The 19,518-nt window shown below is 44.9% G+C and overlaps 1 protein-coding gene across 1 annotated transcript; it reads left to right on the top strand.

Moving 5' to 3' along the window:
- Window positions 1–1,833: 1,833 nt before the first annotated feature.
- On the top strand, window positions 1,834–19,314 carry cavin1a (caveolae associated protein 1a). Its single transcript, XM_070980129.1, has 2 exons — window positions 1,834–2,635; window positions 16,321–19,314. Exons 1-2 carry the CDS (start codon window positions 2,138–2,140, stop codon window positions 17,086–17,088), a joined length of 1,266 nt encoding a protein of 421 aa, XP_070836230.1. The 5' UTR covers window positions 1,834–2,137; the 3' UTR covers window positions 17,089–19,314.
- Window positions 19,315–19,518: the final 204 nt, after the last annotated feature.

The following is a 19,518-nucleotide window of genomic DNA, read 5'->3' on the forward strand; positions in this document are numbered from 1 at the left end:
AATAGCACTTCTACTTAATTTTAAAGTGATATTTTGAATGTTTACGTCGGAAATATATATTACACCGATTTTGATATCACCGTCAGTGAACAATCAAGAGTGTTCAATGCCCTCCAGTGGTCACTTTGTATAACTACAGCTATCATCCAGAGTTTGTATAATAATAATAATAATAATAATAATAATAATAATAATAATAATAATAATAATAATAATAATAATAATAATAATATGGTCATTGCCATTATTATTATTATTAAATTAGATTAGATTAGATTATCTGCCCATGCATTTTTATATACACATTTAACTACAGACAAACTCAGTCTGCCTTAAAATATATACAGCAACAAGTAAGTTGCAAGTGTACAGAAAGATTTCGTACATAAAAATGCAAGAAAATCTGGAGCGACATTATGTGCACTGAAGCTTTATTTTGACAGTTGAACCGGAAGTTTTTTTTTTTTTTTTTTTTTTTTTTTACTAATGCGTCTTACTTGACGCTGTTATAGAATAATTGTAATTACTGATTGTGACCACAAGAGGGCAGGAACTCAAACTCTCGAGTTGACGTTACTTTGAGGTAAACTGTCGCCAGCTAGCTTATGTTTGGTATTTGTTTGTTCACGGCTATCGTTGAGCTAACGTCGCTTGTCAGAAACTTATTTGTCACTGACAGTGGCCTCGACGGCTCCTTTCTAGCGGTCTCTATGGAAAATTTCCTCCAGGGACGCATAAAACCATCGCAAGAAAGTAACTGGAGATGGACAAAACATTTTCCCAAAGGTAACGTAAGTATTTGCTGTAAAGATGCATTAACGTTAGCTAACATGCTACATGTTCCTGGGATCATAATGTTGGCGTCACACACAGTGCAAACATCAGTGTAACAGTTATTAATATCAATTTGCATTTATGACCATATTTTCGACTTAGCTAGGCTAGCCAATTCCTCCAAAACAGGTTTAAAAGTTAGCTAGCTAGTATCACCCAAGCTAATTGTGCTATGTCTACACTGACTGTGACTTGAAAAATTAAATACAATGTGACAATTCCTGTATATGACCGCTGGGCTATGAACACTCAGGTCAGCTCCAGCTAGCATCACACACAGTGCTAATATCAGTAAAGTTAGTATTAATATCACTATTTACAGCTCTTTGTTAGCATAGTTACTGATAACTGCAGTACCATAAAGCATACTGATACTAATACATATTAATACAGTGAACTGACCAAACTAAAGCAAATGATCACATGTTCACTGCCCTCTAGTGGACACAGGTGGAGGCTGCATCCTGCATTCACATAATGCAAATATTTCTTGTTTATCCAGACAGCAGCTTTATTTCATATAATGATTGACAGCGTGTGCAGCTCGTGACTCTTGGCAGTTTCACAGTTTCAGATTTTCATGCCATCAATAGTATATTTAAGACAATAATTCCCTTTTTTAAAATGTCCATCTTTCATGCTGTCTCGGCTCAAATGTTAAAATATGACAGTGGGGAGAACGATAACAACCAGCCTAAATTGCTGCGGCAGTTACTCTCTCTTCTTCTTCTTCTCTTCTTCCTTTAAACTTTACAGATGAGAACCAGGATTTCGGAGCTTAAATCATCATATTTCACTGATGTGAACTGATGTTTATCGTGACACTGGACCTCACCTCTGGTGACCCTCACCCCTCCCTGGTTGAGAGTAAGTGTGACATGTCACCATGAGAGGTGGAGTCTTGGAAATATGCTGCCCTATGGGGGCAGAACAGGGTGGAGCCCCGGCGGCACTGGGAGCCAGGGGGGTGGGGGCCGGCTGTAAGAAGGGAAAAAGTTTGACTGGGTGGTTTCACAGGGAGCAGAGGCATTTGAGTCAGGGCACACATGCCTCAGCTGTGAGAGGCCCCACTCCCCTTGGCTGGCTGGCATCCCAGAGCAGAGGCAGAGAGAGAGACGTGGTGTGAAGAGAAAGTTTAAGTGCAAAGTAGACTAGGAGGAGGCAAACACGTGGTGGAGAAAGTCATCTGAAAGAAAAGAGAGGATTAGAGAGTGAGTTCTGTGCAGTGTGGCTCCTGCAGGTTGTTTTTCAGCACTGTATTTTTGTCTGTAGTGAGTGTGCAGGCGGTTTGGAGTGGACAGCCATGGCGGATACAGGTGTCAAGAAGGAGCACGCAGCCCTAGAAGTGCCTTACGATGACGACGAGGTAGCTCTGGTGGGCGCTGCCACCGAGCCGGCGGCAGACGACGACGACCCTGCCGAGGAGGTGGACCTGGTGCTGGCCACTGGCCCTGGAGGCAAGAGTGAAGCGCAGATGAACGGGGTCATGGTTCTGTCTCTGCTCGACAAGATTATCGGGGTGGTGGACCAGATCCAGCAGACCCAGAACGGGCTCGAGGCCCGGCAGGAGGCCATGGAGAAGTCTGTGTCGACCATCCAAGGGGAGCTGGCTAAGTTGTCCAAGAACCACATCGGCACCGCCAACACTGTCAACAAAATGCTGGAGAAGGTCCGCAAGGTCAGCGTCAACGTCAAGACGGTGCGCAGCAACCTGGAGAAGCAGGCGGGCCAGATCAAGAAGCTGGAGAGCAACGAGAACGAGCTGCTCAAGAGACGCAACTTCAAAGTCCTCATCTACCAGGTGAGGTGGGGGGACACTGAGGGCTGCAGTGTGTGGATGAGATGTTCTCTCATTATTTTGTGGTGGTGATACTTTACATGTGGCTTTAAACATGAATTCGCTAAGCTTACACTCACAGTACACATTAAGGGGTGTGTTTGAGCGAGTGTGAAACCTGAAAATCTGTCAAACCATCAGAGAACCTGCAGACATCGTCTCCTCAGAGAGGGAGCGATACTGCGTTCCAGTGCCGATACCACCATGCTGTTTGGTAAACCAGAAAAAGATTTAGCATGTCCCAATACCCAACGTGTCAACCGCAGTACACCAAAAATACCAGGGCGTCCTCATGCATCCGGTTGCATTTTGCAGTATGCAAGCCAGCGCGTTTTTACGCCTGTTCTGACCCTCAATCCTCTGCACGGCAGAGAGGCGCCGTCAGCAGGGCTCATATGAAGTCTCTGTCGCATGCTTTTGCTTTTTACATCACATTTAGCTTTATGGACGAGGACAGATGTATGAGCTTCAGAGTTCAAGACGCAACATGATGGTGAAGTAGTATGTCCCAGGTGTGTGTACGCTGCGTGTAATGGAAGCTGCACTACGTACTGAAAGTAAAAACGAGTCCCTCTGTGGATGTTTCCACATTCAGTTTGTTACACATTAAAACCCTTATTTTGGCTTTTCCACGGTTAAAAGTTGTTGATGAGACCAACAGAACCGCTCGAGGTGCCCAGCCCACTGATCCATCACTTAAAGGTGGAGACACTGCAGTCTGTTGATTGGTCGGAGCGTAGTGACCAGGGTCTTCTCATCACCTGCTTTGATGGAGGATTTCCCAAACTCCTGTTTTTGTCTTCTGCCTGCAGCCTTTTCGGTACCTGTAGGTACGGCTTTCAAGGGCGCTGTACTGAAGGGTTTGCTGGGAAAGGAGGCTCTTGTGAAAATGAAAATGGGGTACTGATATCTCAGGATAGAGGATGTGGGCCAAAGCTTCAGCTCTCTGCTTTCCGTGTCATAAACATCTGAATCACTTTCTCCTTAAACTCAAATGAGGCTCGAATGTTTACAGAGAATCAAACACTGCAGTCCAGTACTTAGAAACAGTGGCGCAGTTTGTAGTCACGCTCACTTAAAGGTGGGTTCCTCCTCTCACCAGTGAAGGGAAAACTAGCAGCTTCTGTGGAAAAGTCAAGGCAGATAGTGACCTCTCCCACTCCACAGGACTTCATGATTACCCAGTGAAACTATATAAAGACCAGTGGGCGTAAATACAAATATAAGGCCTATAAACGCCGGCATGAAGGGCTACTTGAGACAGAAGCAGCGCCCCACCTCCGAGCGCTCAGAGGGCAGATCGTTGGCAGGCTGCTGCCGTGTAAGATGAAGATGTCGTTTTTATTATGAAGGTTTCTCAGAAGTGGACACATGGACTGCGTTCATGCATTCAAACCTGCACTTGAGAGCACGAGTAAAGGCGCTGCGGCGGGTCAGATGACATCTTTAAACCAGACAGAAAAGAAAGAAAGAAGTGAAAGACACAGTGTGAATTCACGCGTGACATTAGAGGACTGGTCCTTCTGACTGCCTTCGTGCATTTGAGACTTGTTGAGCAATCTTTTTTTGTAGCAGGACGTCCTGTCATGTCTGGCTGGTGAGCTCACAGCTTCCATCGTGCAGGGCAGCGCACCTTATCCACATCACATCCTCACCTCTGCAGCGTGCAGGCTGGAAAAGAGAGGACATTGTCTTTAAACGCATTAGTAACATTGAATCCGAGAGTTGCAAGATACTCGTGAGTGGGTCTTACTGCCGGATCTGCATTGGGAGGCGAGCGTTTTTACACCCCCGTCCTGGGATGTCCGCTGTGGGAGCAGGTTACACTATTGGCATCTCGCAGAAATCCAATCATAGACACTAGGCCTTAATAAATTACTCTGCAAAGCAGGTGCCTCCCGCTGTTTGTGACACTGCGTGGTCTTCTGCGAGCCTTTTTAACTGCACGTCTTGTCAGTGTGGGACACTGTGCACGCAGGTGCTGGCATGTGAGAAGCTCTTTGTTAGGGCTTGCACTGTTGTATAAAGCTAAGGTAAAGCTTCAGCAGGAAGTAAAAATCATCCTGAATCATTCGCTGCTGGTGTCGTCGCAGCTGTAACGCTCTCATCGCCGTCTGCACCGCTGTCATGTTTTCACCGCGGTTGTAGGAGCTGGAGCTTCCATGTTGCAGTAGCTGTTTCGGGCGCTCACAGTCTATTTATTGCCAGAGGATGGCTGCGGCGTGTCCGGTTTAATCGAGCGACAGAAAGGCCGCTCAGATATTGGCAGCGTTGCAAATCAACACTGGCTCTCAGTCAGGTTTCACCCCTTTCCACTGTCTGTTTGTGTGCTAATGTGTTAGGGTGGGATAAGTTTAGAATTAGGTTAAGGATGAGATCAGGGTTAAGGTTAAGCATGTAGACATTATGGTTGAAGTTACGGTTAACATCTGCGGAGCTGATGTGAGCTCATGCAGCGTCCTCACAAGTGCAGTACAAACATGTGTGCGTGTGTGGGGGGGGGCCATTCCTCACCGGTATTTCCTTTCTCAGTGTCAAAGTCAGGCAAAGCTAAAATGTGAGGAAGACAAGAGGTCCGTTTTTACAGCTTTGCTTTCGCCGTGTAGGACCTCACGCTCGCTTTGTTGAACCGATCGCAGCTTCGGCTTCGGGTGCCGTGTTCTCCTCCTCCGTCGCTCTGTGTGCACTCTGGGAATAGACGCGCACTGCAGAATTTCTAGCACGTAGAGACTTTGACAGCGATGCTTTATAATTAAACCTGCCGCGGTGAGAGCACGCAGGATCCTCCAGCAACAGCAGGGTGGGGCAGTGGAAGACGTACAGAGATCAGAGCAATATCACGGTGTAGAAATACTCTGATGCAAGTATTAGTAAAGCTGCATGAGTAAAACTGTAGGAGTATCGCCATCAAAGTAAACGAGCCATTTCAGAATAACAACATCAATTTTGAGAGTAAACATCACTAATTTATGATAATACATCATCATTTTTCAGTTGATTATATTTTATATCAGTAGTCTGAATATGCAAAGTGTGCAGGAAGTAAAGCCATCAAATACACGTAGTGGAGGACATACTAAAACATACTTAAGTACCTCAAACTTTTACAGTACTTGAGCTGCATCTCAGATACGCATCTCAGTATTTTTAACAGATCTCAGTCCATCTATGTGCGTTTGAGTAATGCTTAAAGTTACTGTGAGCTCTCATGAGAAGAAAACCCTCATCAGAAACAGAATTGTTGGACTTCATTTTAGTTTGAATATTGCTTTTGGACTGTGGGAGTTCAGACTCTGAAATTCGCGTGAGGGGCGAATGTTCTACATTTCCTCTCATTTCCTTCCTCGTTAGATGTTGTCTTTGTGCAGCCGGGGGGCTGGACGGTGCAGCAGCAGAGGGGAGCTGCGTGTCTGATGTTGCTCGGTTGTCTTTCCAGGACAAACACAATCATTCCAAATGAGTCCAAGTTTATTTTCTTATTTCCCATTAGTCTCGTATTGCCATGCGTATTAATATTTCATTCCAGCCTTGCAGGTCTCATTTCCTGTTGTGTTTTCTAATAGCAGTAGCTGTCGGGAAATACACCGATGAAATAGTTTATGAATATTATTGCAGCTTTCTCACTGAAGCCTCACGGTGGTGGTAACATAATGATCGCTAATGTCGTAAATGTCCCTTTAGAGGATTTGCTGTTTCTGTTGGATGTCCACATTCAAGCCGTAATGATGGTAGGAGGAGAAAAGGGAAACACCCTGCCAGTTAGCGGCCATAGTGCTGGTGATCTGTCCTCCTGCGCGTCCTCAGATGAAACCAGGAGCATCTGCACCGATGTCCATCAAGTCATCAAGCTAGCTGTCGCTGGTTGAAAACCTCAGAGGGCTTCGTCTCAGCTCAGCCCTCCTCATGCTGCTTCATCTGTCCAGGCAGCAGGAGGAGACCTGTATGGACGAGGGTGTCCTGCTGTGTCTGTCTGCAGGTGTTACAGCTGACGACAGAGCAGTCAACAGGAAGATTGACTGGGCTAAAATGTTTTTGACATCGCGTGTTAGTTTATAAGGGGTAAGGTGCTTTAATTAGATGCTTAAACAGTGACTGGGGGTGTTTCATAATCTGTTTAATTACGTGGATTAATCCAGTTTATGCAACGTGAGAGCGTATGTCCGTCAGAGTGTGAGACGGTACTGCTGCGTGTCTGGAATCAGGGTGTGTTTGGCTGCAGCTCAAGGACAGTGATAGCCATGTGGTCGACTCTATCAGGGAGATGTAAGACTTCTCAGTTACAGTCTACTTATTCCACGCCAGCCTCACAGACCATCCCCAGCTCAGACTGCAGCCAACGAGCCTCGCCACCAGCTCCGGCCCGCTTGTCTTTAATAGCTTTTAACCCAACCCAGCCTGTGTAATAACTCAGTTCCACTTAGTCCGGTCACAGGGATCCAGCCAGGGCTTTCGGCCACAGCTGACTGAATCTTTAAACAGATCTCAGCCTCATTACAGAGAGGGTAGTTATGAAGCACTTAGCCGACCCTAACCAACTCGACCAAAAAGCACTCGACCGGCAGCGCCAAGTTAGCGTGATGATTCATCTCGCTGGCATCTCTCTGCCTCTCCTGCCAACATGCCCACTCCTCCTGTCTTCTCATTTTCTATCACTCCTGCTATCAATTTAGCCGCTTCTGCTCGGCCTCGGCCGTGGAATCCAGAGCTAAGGCCGCAGCAGCTCATTCAGTGTTTTTCTCCAGCACCTGTGCAGCGTGCTGTCCTCCTCCAGCCTCTCCTCTCTGTCCTTTACTCCCGCTGCGCTCCTCTTTCCTGGGTTGGTGGAAAAATACCTGGCAGGCTCCACATTTCGCTGCTGCATGTCAGCTTCTATGTCGAGCCCGCGCCGAGTTCCAGGACTTGGTGGCGTGTGAGGCTCCGCGTGTAAGAAGTCGTCCGGTAGATCATGAGGGTTGCTTACAAGGAAGACTGCGGCATACGTGACAAAGCAACAGATATACAGAAATCAGACGTGCAGTGTGCACTATTATGAGAAGAATCAGATACATTAAAACAAAGTCTGGCCACCAGCGCTTCTGAATTAACCCAGTAAATCTCTAATTACCACATCGTGTCCTGTTTAATCCGTACTGAAACAAAAAAAAGACTTGTTGCTGGACCGTTTCTTGGCTGGGCGTAGTCACTTCCTGGAGTCTTGGCAAACAGTGGAGGGTGACCCCACGTAAAGCTGCAGATTTAGTTTTTTTAGGCTTAAGTTTGTGCAGATTTAATAGCCAAGATTTAGCTTGTTGAGCCAGACTAGCTTTCCCCCTAATTCCCAGTCTTTGTGCTAAGATAAGCTAAGCTAAGATAACAGCAGCTTCATGTATTCCACACGTTTGTGGGTGTTGATCCCCTCATCTAGCTCTCAGCATTAAGGCAAAGAAGTATTTCCCAAAATGTCCAACTATTCACTTAAAGCCTGCTTGTCTGTCTCTGTTCTTTGTTTTGGCAGCGACGGACGACATCTTGGAGCCAGAACTGTGTTTCTCTTGGCATGTTTGACCAAATCTGGATCTTGTAACACTGATACTCTCTCTCTCTCTCTTTCTCCAACACACACAATTTGTACGCCACGAGGAAGAAGTTCAAAGCAAGAGCGGTCCTTTTTATGTTTCATTTGTCATTCTTTTATATTTCCAAAGATCAGAAGCGTTGTCCTCGTCCTGTGCTGCTGCTCCTGTTTTCCTTTTCTTTGCTTATTTAAGTCTTATAAAAGAACGTGAAAAGGAGATCGAGCGCTTTCATCGCTTCGTGAAGGCTCACTGAGGGCTAAGGGTCGGTGTGGCATAACTGGACTCTGTAATCCTATACACACTCACAGACAGTCCATTTGCTCTCTGCCTGGCATTTTCAGATCGAGTGTACAACACTCTGCGGTGTGTGTGTCTGAAATACAGGAGGTGGGTTTGCTGATAGTGTTACTGCAGCCTTTCCTGAGCTCCTGTTGTGCAGTTTGTGCAGCAAAAAATAGGAATCCTGCTATTCCAACACGTGGAAACACTGCACATGTCTAATTATTATTATTATTACTATCATCTGTTATCAGATCTGTCTGTCTCATGTGGTTGTGAAGCCTCCCACAGCGCTTATAATGTTTCAGACAATGTGTGATTCACATGCTGTGTGTGTATTGTGTTAGAGGAGTTCAGTTGTTGAGCTTATTCTGCTTTAAAACACTAAAATGAGCTCTCCATCAGTCCCTTTGAGCATGTGCTTGTGTGTGCCATCTTACAGGACAACGCAGCCCAGTTGTGTTTCTCCGGGTCCATAAGCGGACTCTCGAGTTGCCCTTATTAAAATAACTACATTTTACATGTCCTGATGCCCAATCTCAAGCCCCAGCTGCCTTCTTGTCTCACCCAACATTCCCATCCCACAGTAGCAGACAGGATTTACCAGCTGGGAGGAAGATCAGGTCGCCCCTGGATTTGAACGCTTGTAGTTGTCATCCAGCGTCTTGGCCGGCGAACAGAAATGTGTCCCCGCAGCGCATCGCCGCATCACAACTCGGTGGACACTGCCGATACCCTCCATGCCGCGTCTTCCAAGATTTGTAGGCACGCCCTTCATCTACGAGGCCAAAATAAAAAGTTGGCCAAACAGCTATGCTGCTTTTGATTATAAATACACCAGCAGTAACGCAGTGGAATGGTGTGGTGTCCTCTTTCATTGAGTGGGTCTGAATTTAGCAGTCCGCAGCACCAATTGATTGATTAATGACGTTACAAATGTGTTTATGTGGGCTTATTTCCAGATAGATGCGTTTGACTGTGTAGCATTCGATGTTGGGTTCATGCTCTGCTTTCTCTACTGCTGGTGATAATTTATATCTAAAGGGATAAAGCTAAGTTTCCCAATGAAAACTGCTCACAGCACAGTCTGTGGACATTGTTTCTGGACCGACACAATAAACACTGGTGGTAGATATCTCAGACTTTTGCAAATAAAACTGGAACGACCTGCGAATAGCTACCATAAATAGGCCCCTTTAAAGCATGCCTTTATTTTCGTAACACAAAAAGTTGCAGTTAAAGCATCATCCAAACATTCACTGTTAACATGAGCAACTGTTCCCGCTGTAACTTCAGAGGTTGCATGTCAGAGTCTGGTATGTGCAAACCTTCAGTCTGAAGCGCAACAGTCAGGTTACCCTGCTGGTGTATTTCCCGCTGCTGCGAGGCCTCGCCGTCCGTGTCACTGCAGCGTGAGTTATAGGCTGTCACCGAGAGCGTGCCAGGACACTCTCTGGGTGTTGGTACCCTTGGGATTAGACTTCGCATGCTCATGGATGTTTAGGATGATTTATCTATAAATAATAGAAATCCTAGCTAAATTATGTCATCGGTGCACGAGGCAAACTTTGAAGGTGAAAAGTTTTATCCTCGTTTTATCTCTGTTTACTTAACTTCTCACACTAATACACTACTCCGACTTCCACAAGAGATTCTGTAAAATAAGAATAAGACTTTCCTGAGTGCAAGTTAGGACAAAGACAGCTGAGGTGGCTAATGCTACGCTAGACGGAGTAAAAGCTCTCCCGTCAGATTTTCCATTATAATGTCCCAGTCACATTATCATTAGTCAGTATCACACAAACAAAAGCTCAATTCAGAACAAAGCAAAGCAGCGTGGGTGCTTGGCTGGCTGCCTTCCTTCTTGAACCCCCAGGAGTTATTTGGCAGGAGATTTTGCTCATTAATGATTATATTGGCTTAATGTAATTCAGTAGTTATAGTTTCCTAAGGTCGGGCCCGGTGCTGTATTCATGTTGGCAGCTCATTCATGCCCTCACTTCATCCACAGAAATGTACAGGACTGAACGAGGACACGATGATAATTGCTAAACGGTTTCACGTTTAAAACAATCTTCATGCTCTCTGCAGCAGTACGTGCAAATCCCTGTCTGTGCCTTCCAGCTCGAACGTACAGGATCCCTTCAGCTTCAGTGTAAATGTGGATGCCAACATTGGAGAAGAGGGGATAGTTATGTAATATATATTCCAGCACTGCGGCTGGCAGTTCACACACAGACGTAAATGGAAAAGTACATTTTCTGCCTTTGCATGGGACTAACTCTGGGATTCCACTGGTTTCAGGGCTATGGATGTGGGAAGGCTGACATGTGGAAAAGGGCTTCCCCCTTCAGGTCCTCGTGTGCGAAATCATAAATCACCGTCACAGAAAAACCAAGGAACTCCCTTCCTGTGGTGTGCACTCTAACATGACATCGCCATGTCGGCCGCATGGCACATAGAGGCCCTTTCTTTCAGTGAATCTGTCCATAGAGCGGGATTGGTTGTTAATGTTTCCATTCCCCACAGGACGCTTTGACATGACACCATCCGTGTAGGTTGTGCTAAAATGGGTACGAGAGCTTGGTGAAACAGAATTTGCGTTGTGCTGTCAGTCATAAGAGTCGAAATGCCTGAGGTGGTCCGCGATGGGACCAGTCATCTGTGAATTGTTTGAGCCTTATTTAGGAGAGCGTGGCGTGCATCAATATTAACAACCAGAGCGCGTTAGCATCCTCGCTTTAGCCTCCGAGCGCTCTTTAGAGATCAAAGCATCACGTTTCGGGCCTCTGCAGGAGCACTTACACACGAACATCCACCTCTGTCTCATGTCAATCTCTCGTTTGACCTTCTCCCCTCTGGGGGGGGGTCAGTGATATCACTCATTGTGAAAGCGAAGTGCACAGCTGCAGGGACTGGACAGGATCAGACAGCTGCTCCTGTGACTCACCAGCGAGCCCTTTCATCACACTGCCTTAAAAGGAAGACTGTGTGTCTGCGTGTGTGTCTGCTTGTGTGTGTGTGTGTGTGTGTGTGTGTGTGTGTGTGTGTGTGTGTGTGTGCAAGTGGCTCAAAGCATGTGTGTGGATCGATGCTAGTGTGCATGGATTCGTCATGAAAGTCAACCTTGCTAATCATCTTTAGCCTCCGGAAATATTTGAAGCTCTAAATTCAGATCATTTGTGTAAACAGAATACACTATTCTCCTTATTTGGATTTGCTTGACTTCATGTTACGAATAGGATCACTGCTGTCATAAATACAAACATTACATATACAAAGACGACCCGGAGACGGGGAGCCAGGGGAAACAGCCAGCCTGGCTCTGCACAAAGGCAATCAATCTAATTAAGAGCGCCTCCAAAGCTAATTAACAAGCTGTGCTTTGGTTATTTAATCTGTCCAAAAACTGAAGTGTACAAAAATATTAATATTTATCATGTATTTCAATCATAACAGGATGCAGTTCAGATCCTGCACAGCCACTTTGACAACATGCTCAATTTTTATTGCATAAAACAATCAAAAAGCACCTCTTTTTTTTTTTTTGCAAGCGTTGTGGGTGACAGTACATTTTAAATAACTAAGCATGAATGTTGGACGAGCGAAGGTGATGGAGAGACAAAGGAGGGGATGGAGGAAGGTAGTGCATCAGTCCCAGCTGCTGCGGTGTCTGCGTTGAGCTGCTGGAGAACAGCATGTGCTCTTTGTCCATGGTAACAAGTCAGTTATTAAATCCTCCCAGAGACCTCGTATGAGTCAGACAGAGAACATCTTGCCTCTAATAATAGTTAGACAATGAAAAAGCGTTGCTGTTGCTACATGAACACCTAAAATCTGAGGATTTTTTCAGGATGTAGGTTGAGAAAATCCTGGCTGTTTACCATCACCTCAGTCCGCTGGGGCTTTTTTAATTGCGTCTCCTGTGTTGTCCCTCCCTGTGAGAGACGGCTCAGACAGTTGTTGACTTGTGTGAGCAAATCAAACACGCACACACTCAGAGAGAGAGAGAGAGAGTTCCCACTCTTTCCTCTTTCTAGCCATCTTTTCCATGAGGCGTGATCCACGCCACTCTTAGACGAAAAAAACAAACATCAGCAACAGACCTCCTTCTCATAGAGGAGAGCACACATGCACTCAGTCACCGTCCCCCTGGCACCTGTCAGTAAACACACACACACACACACACGCGCAGTGTCGACTTTTCCATTGCTGGTAAGTGGGAAGAGAGAGGAATCAAGGTAACACAGGGACACTAATGTACTCACCATCCTCTTGCTCAAGCTCCCAGTCTCCTGCTTTGTAATCAGGCAGGGAAACCCAAACAGGCTCGGCTGATCTTATCACGGTTCCCACAGATACAATACAGTTAAAGGATGCAAACAACAAAATGATTATGTGTTCCCACAAACCTCGAACTAGACTAATAAACTGGTCGATGTTAGCTTGCCGCAGATCCTGTATATCTGTATTGTTGTATGTCAGTCAAAGAGATTAGTATCTCCATTGCTTACAGTAGTTTGTCCACCAGAGAGCCCTCACAAGTGCCAAGACTGTGTGTTTTTGTTATGCACCCGTGTTTAAAAGCATTGCTTTTCACTGATTGATATTGATATCAGCGTCCGCCTCACAAATCTAGCGTCAGTCAGGCCGCACTTTCAATCATCATCTCGGGAAATATTCATCTAACTTCAGCTTTTATAATAAATAAATGAAGCAAAAAGTTAGAACGTGACAGTGAAAAACCCTGACGTGACATTTTAAAAGCAGGAACACCGTATGGAAATCATATTAGTGAGCTGGGCAGAGATGATCTCGATTAAGCAGCACTTACCTCTACAGGGGTACGCCGCTGACGTGGTCCTGGACCGTGTTGTAATGACCTCAGCTGTTCCCAGGATGCCGTGCGCTGCTGTTTTTCCCTTGGCTGCAGAGGCTTCCTGTTCAGGCTGCCGTTTCCTCATGGAAAAGACTGTAACTGCATTTCTGCGCGTGAGGACGGGTGTGTGCATGTGCCAGCGTTTGAATGTGTGTGTTGTACACAAATGTTGTCTTTCCTAGGGCTGTTTGTCAGGAAAACAAGAGATGCCCTAAGACTTATTTTACTTTTTTTTAGATGTAAGATTAACTCACCGGCTTTCACTTTTTAGCCCAGCAGCCAAACTCACCCCACAGCACGTTTTTCCAGGGACGTATGAGGTCATGAGCAGCTTCTCTTTTGTCCATCGTCTTGCATCTTTGTGACACAGTCGATGGAGAAATGCAGTGGCGGTGTTACGTGTTCATGCATTCAGAAATACCTCTCGTTATTGTTCAGTTAATGCAGCTCAGCTCTGCTTCGCTCTGCGTGCAAAGGTGGCGCAGTATTTATTTTAGTTTAATTCTAACGTGCTCACTCTTGAGAACCTCATGTCGGTATATTGTTGTTGAGATGTCAGCTGTTTATCCAGCTAAATTTCACCACCCGCCAGAGACAACATTAGCAGGTGGCTGCCATGGTGACAGAGCGCTGTGTTTATCTGTTGCTGTGCGGGAGGCGGGGGGGTGCTGTGTGTTCGGAAGGGCGGGGGGTGTCGGTGGGACTGAACGCTGCGGTGGCTGGTGGCCAGAGAACGATAGATGGAATCCAGAGAGAGGGAAAGGCCAGCCCAAAATAAACGCATACAGAGCGGGCTGGCTAAGCACCACACACACCAGATAAGGAGGCAGTGTCCGTTTTATGATGGATCGTATGGCAATGTCTGAACTGCCCGGGGAAATGTGCCGATCACATGGTCCGACAGGTGTTTTTTTATCTTTCAGAAGTTCGATATCACTATTAAATCTGACTTTGGTATGAATGTGGCAACTTACTAATGACATAACACGATAAAACCCACATTCACAAGTCGCTCCCACGTCGGTTTTTAAACCGTTATTCTGCTTGAAAGCGTTGATAATGACAGCGACAAACCGAGATTCACAGATCTCATAAAGTCGCATTGGAACATTGGACTGGCCTGAGAGATGGGATGCGTAACTGCAATCTGTTGCCATGGTGATTAATTTGACAGGTTATTGCATCCTCATTAAACTGTTTGTTTCTATAGTGTTCCCAGTGAGTAGGCGTTGAGCTGTAGGTGGAGAAGACAAACAGGCTGCTGTTAGTCAGCGGTGCTGTGTTTGTGTTTCCTCTGTGGGAGATCTCCCCACAAAACTCTGAGATATTCTATTGTTCTCCAATTTAGCACGAAGCCATCAGACCAAATTTGCTTTTAGCTTTAGGATGAAATTCAGATTGTGAGCCTTCTGCTCAAATCTGCTAATAAATATAAATAAAAGATGCTTTCGTTTTGTTTCATATTTTGATATTTTAGCTTATTTAGCCTACAAGGATCTGCTGGACATGGAAGATTTTAGCCAAAAATGTTTCATTACATTAAAGTCTAAATGCTGTTTCAGGGGCATTTCTACCCTGATGAGAATAACATTTTATAAATAATCCATATGAAGACCTGTCTGTAGCAAATTCAGTGAGGATGATGATGGCACAGGGGATTAAATATAAAGAGACGCACTGATATGCAGCACCTCTAATCCCTCGAGGGGTCACAGACATGCTGTTGATGTGCATAACATTCTTGGTGGTGCTGCTGATCACTGTGTGGACGTCTGCTACCACGCTGACAGAGTCCTGTCAGCCAGCACGGAAACAGGGTCGCTGCAGTGCTGAGTGATTGGCAGCTGTCAGCTTTACAGCAGCATAGTTTGTTATTTGAACAAGTGATGTCATGAAGTCCCTGGAAAACCTTCTAGTGACTCTGCAGACCTTTATTCCTGAGTGGTAAAATTAAAGACTTGAGAGGAAGTTGAAGTGTAAACCTGGACAATTGGTTTTATAATAAAGAAGCTTTCCCTCATTTCCCCTCTATGTAGAACAGATAGTATGGCCTTATGTTGAGTCACACACACAGATATATGTTTGACCACGTGTGAACTGCTGCACTGGGTTGCTCTATGTTATATGGCTTATTTGAAACTGCACTAACCACCAGGTCTTTCCAATGAAATGAAAGCAACATTATAAATTATAGAACATCTATCATTTATAGTCATTTATATACTTTCCGAAGATTTTTGTCCGTGCGATCACCTCAAGCTCATTTTTGTTTATTGTTAGATTTGGTTTAAAATCAGACCTTTTAGTCACAGGAAAGAAAGTGAGTGAGCTCAAGGCTTTATAGAGAAAACGTAGCGATATGGCAGGAAATAAAGCTGTGGTTAGAGGTAACAGCCTGCTGGCTTTAGTTTCAGTATGACTGTGAAGGTTCAGATAGTAGAGGTTTTAAGCCCCATAGTTTTATTATTTGGTTAACAATACATGTGACCACAACAACCTATCCTCTGCTATTTCTAAGACTGTTTCTAAGAGGTGTAAAATTGGGTGTAGCCATGCAGGCGCTTGATTTTTGACATGTGACTGACGCCACTAGATGGCACTCATTAGCTACAAGCAGTGAAACGTTTTGGGCACTGAGTGTTTGGATGACACATCAGTCTGTTAAGTATCACGCTCATATTTTTCATTTGGATTTCTCCCCCCGAAGGACATTAACTTCACTCTGTCAGGCTGATAATTTTCACATGGCATTAAATGAAATTCAATGATGTACATTAACGATACCACACAATCAGTTAAGCACCATTTCTGCTAATATTGTAATAAATGTCAAATTGGAAACGTTGTTCAGTTCACACATTGTCTCTCCTTAATGTCATGCAGCTGTGGTTTAATAGTTTTCTGTTTTTCTTATCCTTTCTATTCTGCTCCCTCAGGACCAAGTGAAGCCTCCAAAGACGTCCAAAACCAAGACTGCAGAGACAGTCGTTGAAGGAAAAGCAGTGGAGGGCCTTGAGCAGATACCCGAGGAGGGGCGAGAGGGACTCCCAGACAATGTCAATTCAGATGAAGAGGTGGAGATTGAGGAGATAATCGAGGAGTCTCGTACCAAGCGCCTCCAACGCACCACCAAGCAGCAAGTGGACAACATAAAGAAAGCCTTCTCCAAGGAGAAAATGGAGAAGACCAAGCTAAAGACCAAGGAGAACTTGGAGAAAACCAAGCAGAAAACCCGCGAGAACCTGGAGAAGACGAGACAGAAAACCCGTGACAACCTGGAGAAAACCAAGCACAGCCTGGAGAAGAAGATCGGCAAGCTCGGGACCCGTATGACCCCCAGCCAGGAGCGCAGGGTGAAGATGAAGAGCTCCAAAGACAAGGTGAAGAAGTCCCTCAGCCCTGACCACACGATTTACGCTCGCTCCAAGACCACTGTGTACCGCGTGCCCCCCTTTACCTTCCACGTCAAGAAGATCCGAGAAGGGGAGGAGGAGGTGCTGCAGAACACAGAGATGGTGGAGGTGACCGAGGCCGAGGGCCAGCCGGGAGGAGAGGAGAACGGGCTGGGCGTGCACGTGGAGGTGGAGGAAGGGGAGCTGGTGAGTGTAGACAGCCCGGAGATGGAGGCTCTGTTGGAGGTGACTGAGGACTCTCAGCTGGTCAGCGTGGAGCCAGACCACCTAAAGAAGGCCCAAAGTGAATAGAGCCCCGCAGCTCTGCAGGGCTGTGAAGGCAGAGAAAGAAGGAAGATGACGGGAACCGATTCTTGATGAATGAGTCTAATCACAAGGACACAATATTAGTCGTAGGGACTTTGAAGACATGATCACAATCTGTGACATCTCGTTTGTTTTCTGATCTCTTTTTATTGTACCCAACAAGGATGACTTTCATATTTGCTCCTCTTTAGCATACAAATGAGAAAAACCACACAAAAACAAAGCTAGCTTTTGAAATGTGCTGCAGGCTGGGCTGGTTATCTTACACTTGGATGTTCATTGTATCACTGTTTATTGTTGGTTTGGTAAATTGACATATAAGGCTATGAGGAAAAAAGGTATAAATAGTCTTTGCTGCTGAGATGGATCATGTAATATATTTGCTATGTCTGATATGCGCAAGGTAAGGTAACAGGAAGTTGTTGGCAGGCAGGATTTCTGCTTTAATGGCTGTGCAAAACAAAACAAAAGTGAACAAGTGGGAAAAGATTTAGGCCAAGGGAAGAGATAAAGACATGAGGAGGCAGGAGAAAAGGTTTTCCTTGTCTTAAGAGTTTACAAAAACACCTGACATGCAAAAAGCATCAGGACACAGTTTATTTACAGCAAGTCAGTCAGGCTTTGTGCCCAATGCCACAAGATGATGTCTCTGAATTTAAATAACAACCATAAATGACTAATAAAATAAAGTTTAACATCTGCTACATTAAAACACTGACAAATTCAACTAACTTGAGAGAATAAGACTTTGTTGAAAAGCAAGTCAGTAACCTGTATGGACATTTTTTTGTGCCTTCATTAAAAAGGATTATGAAGCCTTAGAAGAATCAATAGTCCCCCACTGAGTGAGCCGTCATACGTGGGGAAATATTTCTAATTTCTTCTCCATTCTTCACTCTTAATTGGTCCCTCATTTAAAATATAAGCTAGAATCTAATGAAACAGCTGATGTCAGTGAAATTTCGGACATAACCTTTGTGCGGGTGTATCTTTGCGATGAAAAAACAGCAGGACAGTAGTTTGATGCATCTTCACCGTGCTATTTTTACTGCATCTGGACATGTTGTACTCACCGACTTGCACATACTGTAGCTCACCTCGCACAGAGGAGAAGAGAAACGACTGTGTCACCATGGTCACAGCTCATCACAGTGCGTTTCCACATCCCGATTAAATTTTGCCAAGGTAATTGCAGGCAGAGAAATGATGGTCTTAAGAGCAAGATGACAGTTTAATGACTGACTATGAAACACAATGCAAATACCGTCCTAATTGCAGTGAGAAGTGAGCACGTTTCTGAGTGTTAGGGATGGCGAGGCACTTGGATAAATGTCAGAACAATATGGTGTGGTCCATGTACATTTTGCAGAAACCAGGTGCAAAAGTAAAAACTGAAGCTGTCTGACCTTCATTCATCAATGAGGTTATCATTGTTAGACAATCATGCAGGATTAGAGGAAGCTAAGACAGATGAACTGTAGCCTGACAATGTTCAGTCACTGACGAGCACACAAGGATCCAGACAGGAAGAAAGTGTGGCTTCCGTTTCCCTCCCTAAAGACTGTGATTTTGCGGTGGTGTAGGCACGCAGAAGCCCACCGTGTAGCACAGAACGCCATTAAAATAATCAATGGGCTGGGGAATGCAATTAAGGAGAGTGCTCCCTTTGAGCGCTGAGCAGGGTAGAGAACAGGGTGAAGGACAGAAAGAGGGATGTGTGTGTGTGATTGTAAAGAGTAAGTGTGCATACCATATATATATCGACACTGACGGTTTACGTCAGCATCAAGTGGAAACTTCATAAAGAGGCAAAGAATTACCGGCTTGTGAAATCACATAGACTTCTTATTATTACAGTATCTTTTTTTTATATATAGTTGTTTCTCTTTTTGACAAAGCTATCTTTACTGTCTGGCACATCAACCATTGACGCACTTGTAAAATATTGGTCCCATTAAATGGATAAAAAGTGTGTTTTTGCCACCATGTATATTTTGCCTTGTTTTGAGCTACTGCTTATGAAAACATGGAACCAGCCTGCTGTAAGTGTGACTTGGGTTATGTTTTGCTCACATATTTGAACAGTTACACTGCTGCATCGTGTAATTGCTCTTGGTGTTATTGATTCATACTCCAATAATGAAGCTTGGCTTTTTTTGTTGCTGTGTTTAAGACCTCTTTTGCCTATAAATAAAAGCTTACTGAATAATACATACTGGCTATTATTTTTATTTTCCTGAATGATATGAGCTTTCGTGTATAAACCTGATTACACTCTGAGCTTATGTATTTTGTTCTGTTTGTTGAGTAATGATTAGGACAGGTCAATAATAAACAGCACTGGTGTTTTAAACTCTTGATGACGTCGACGCTGCCAGTAACTCAGATGACTTCCAGGCTGGCTGTTCTCGTAAA

The sequence above is a fragment of the Chaetodon trifascialis genome, chromosome 15 (assembly GCF_039877785.1).
Source record: "Chaetodon trifascialis isolate fChaTrf1 chromosome 15, fChaTrf1.hap1, whole genome shotgun sequence".
NCBI lineage: Eukaryota > Metazoa > Chordata > Actinopteri > Chaetodontiformes > Chaetodontidae > Chaetodon > Chaetodon trifascialis.

What these genes read in the sequence shown, in the direction of transcription:
- cavin1a (XM_070980129.1), top strand. Translation starts at nt 2,138, where the DNA reads ATGGCGGATACAGGTGTCAAGAAGGAGCACGCAGCCCTAGAAGTGCCT. An exon ending in TCAAAGTCCTCATCTACCAG is followed by an intron (nt 2,636 to 16,320) that starts GTGAGGTGGGGG and finishes CTGCTCCCTCAG; the next exon opens with GACCAAGTGAAGCCTCCAAA.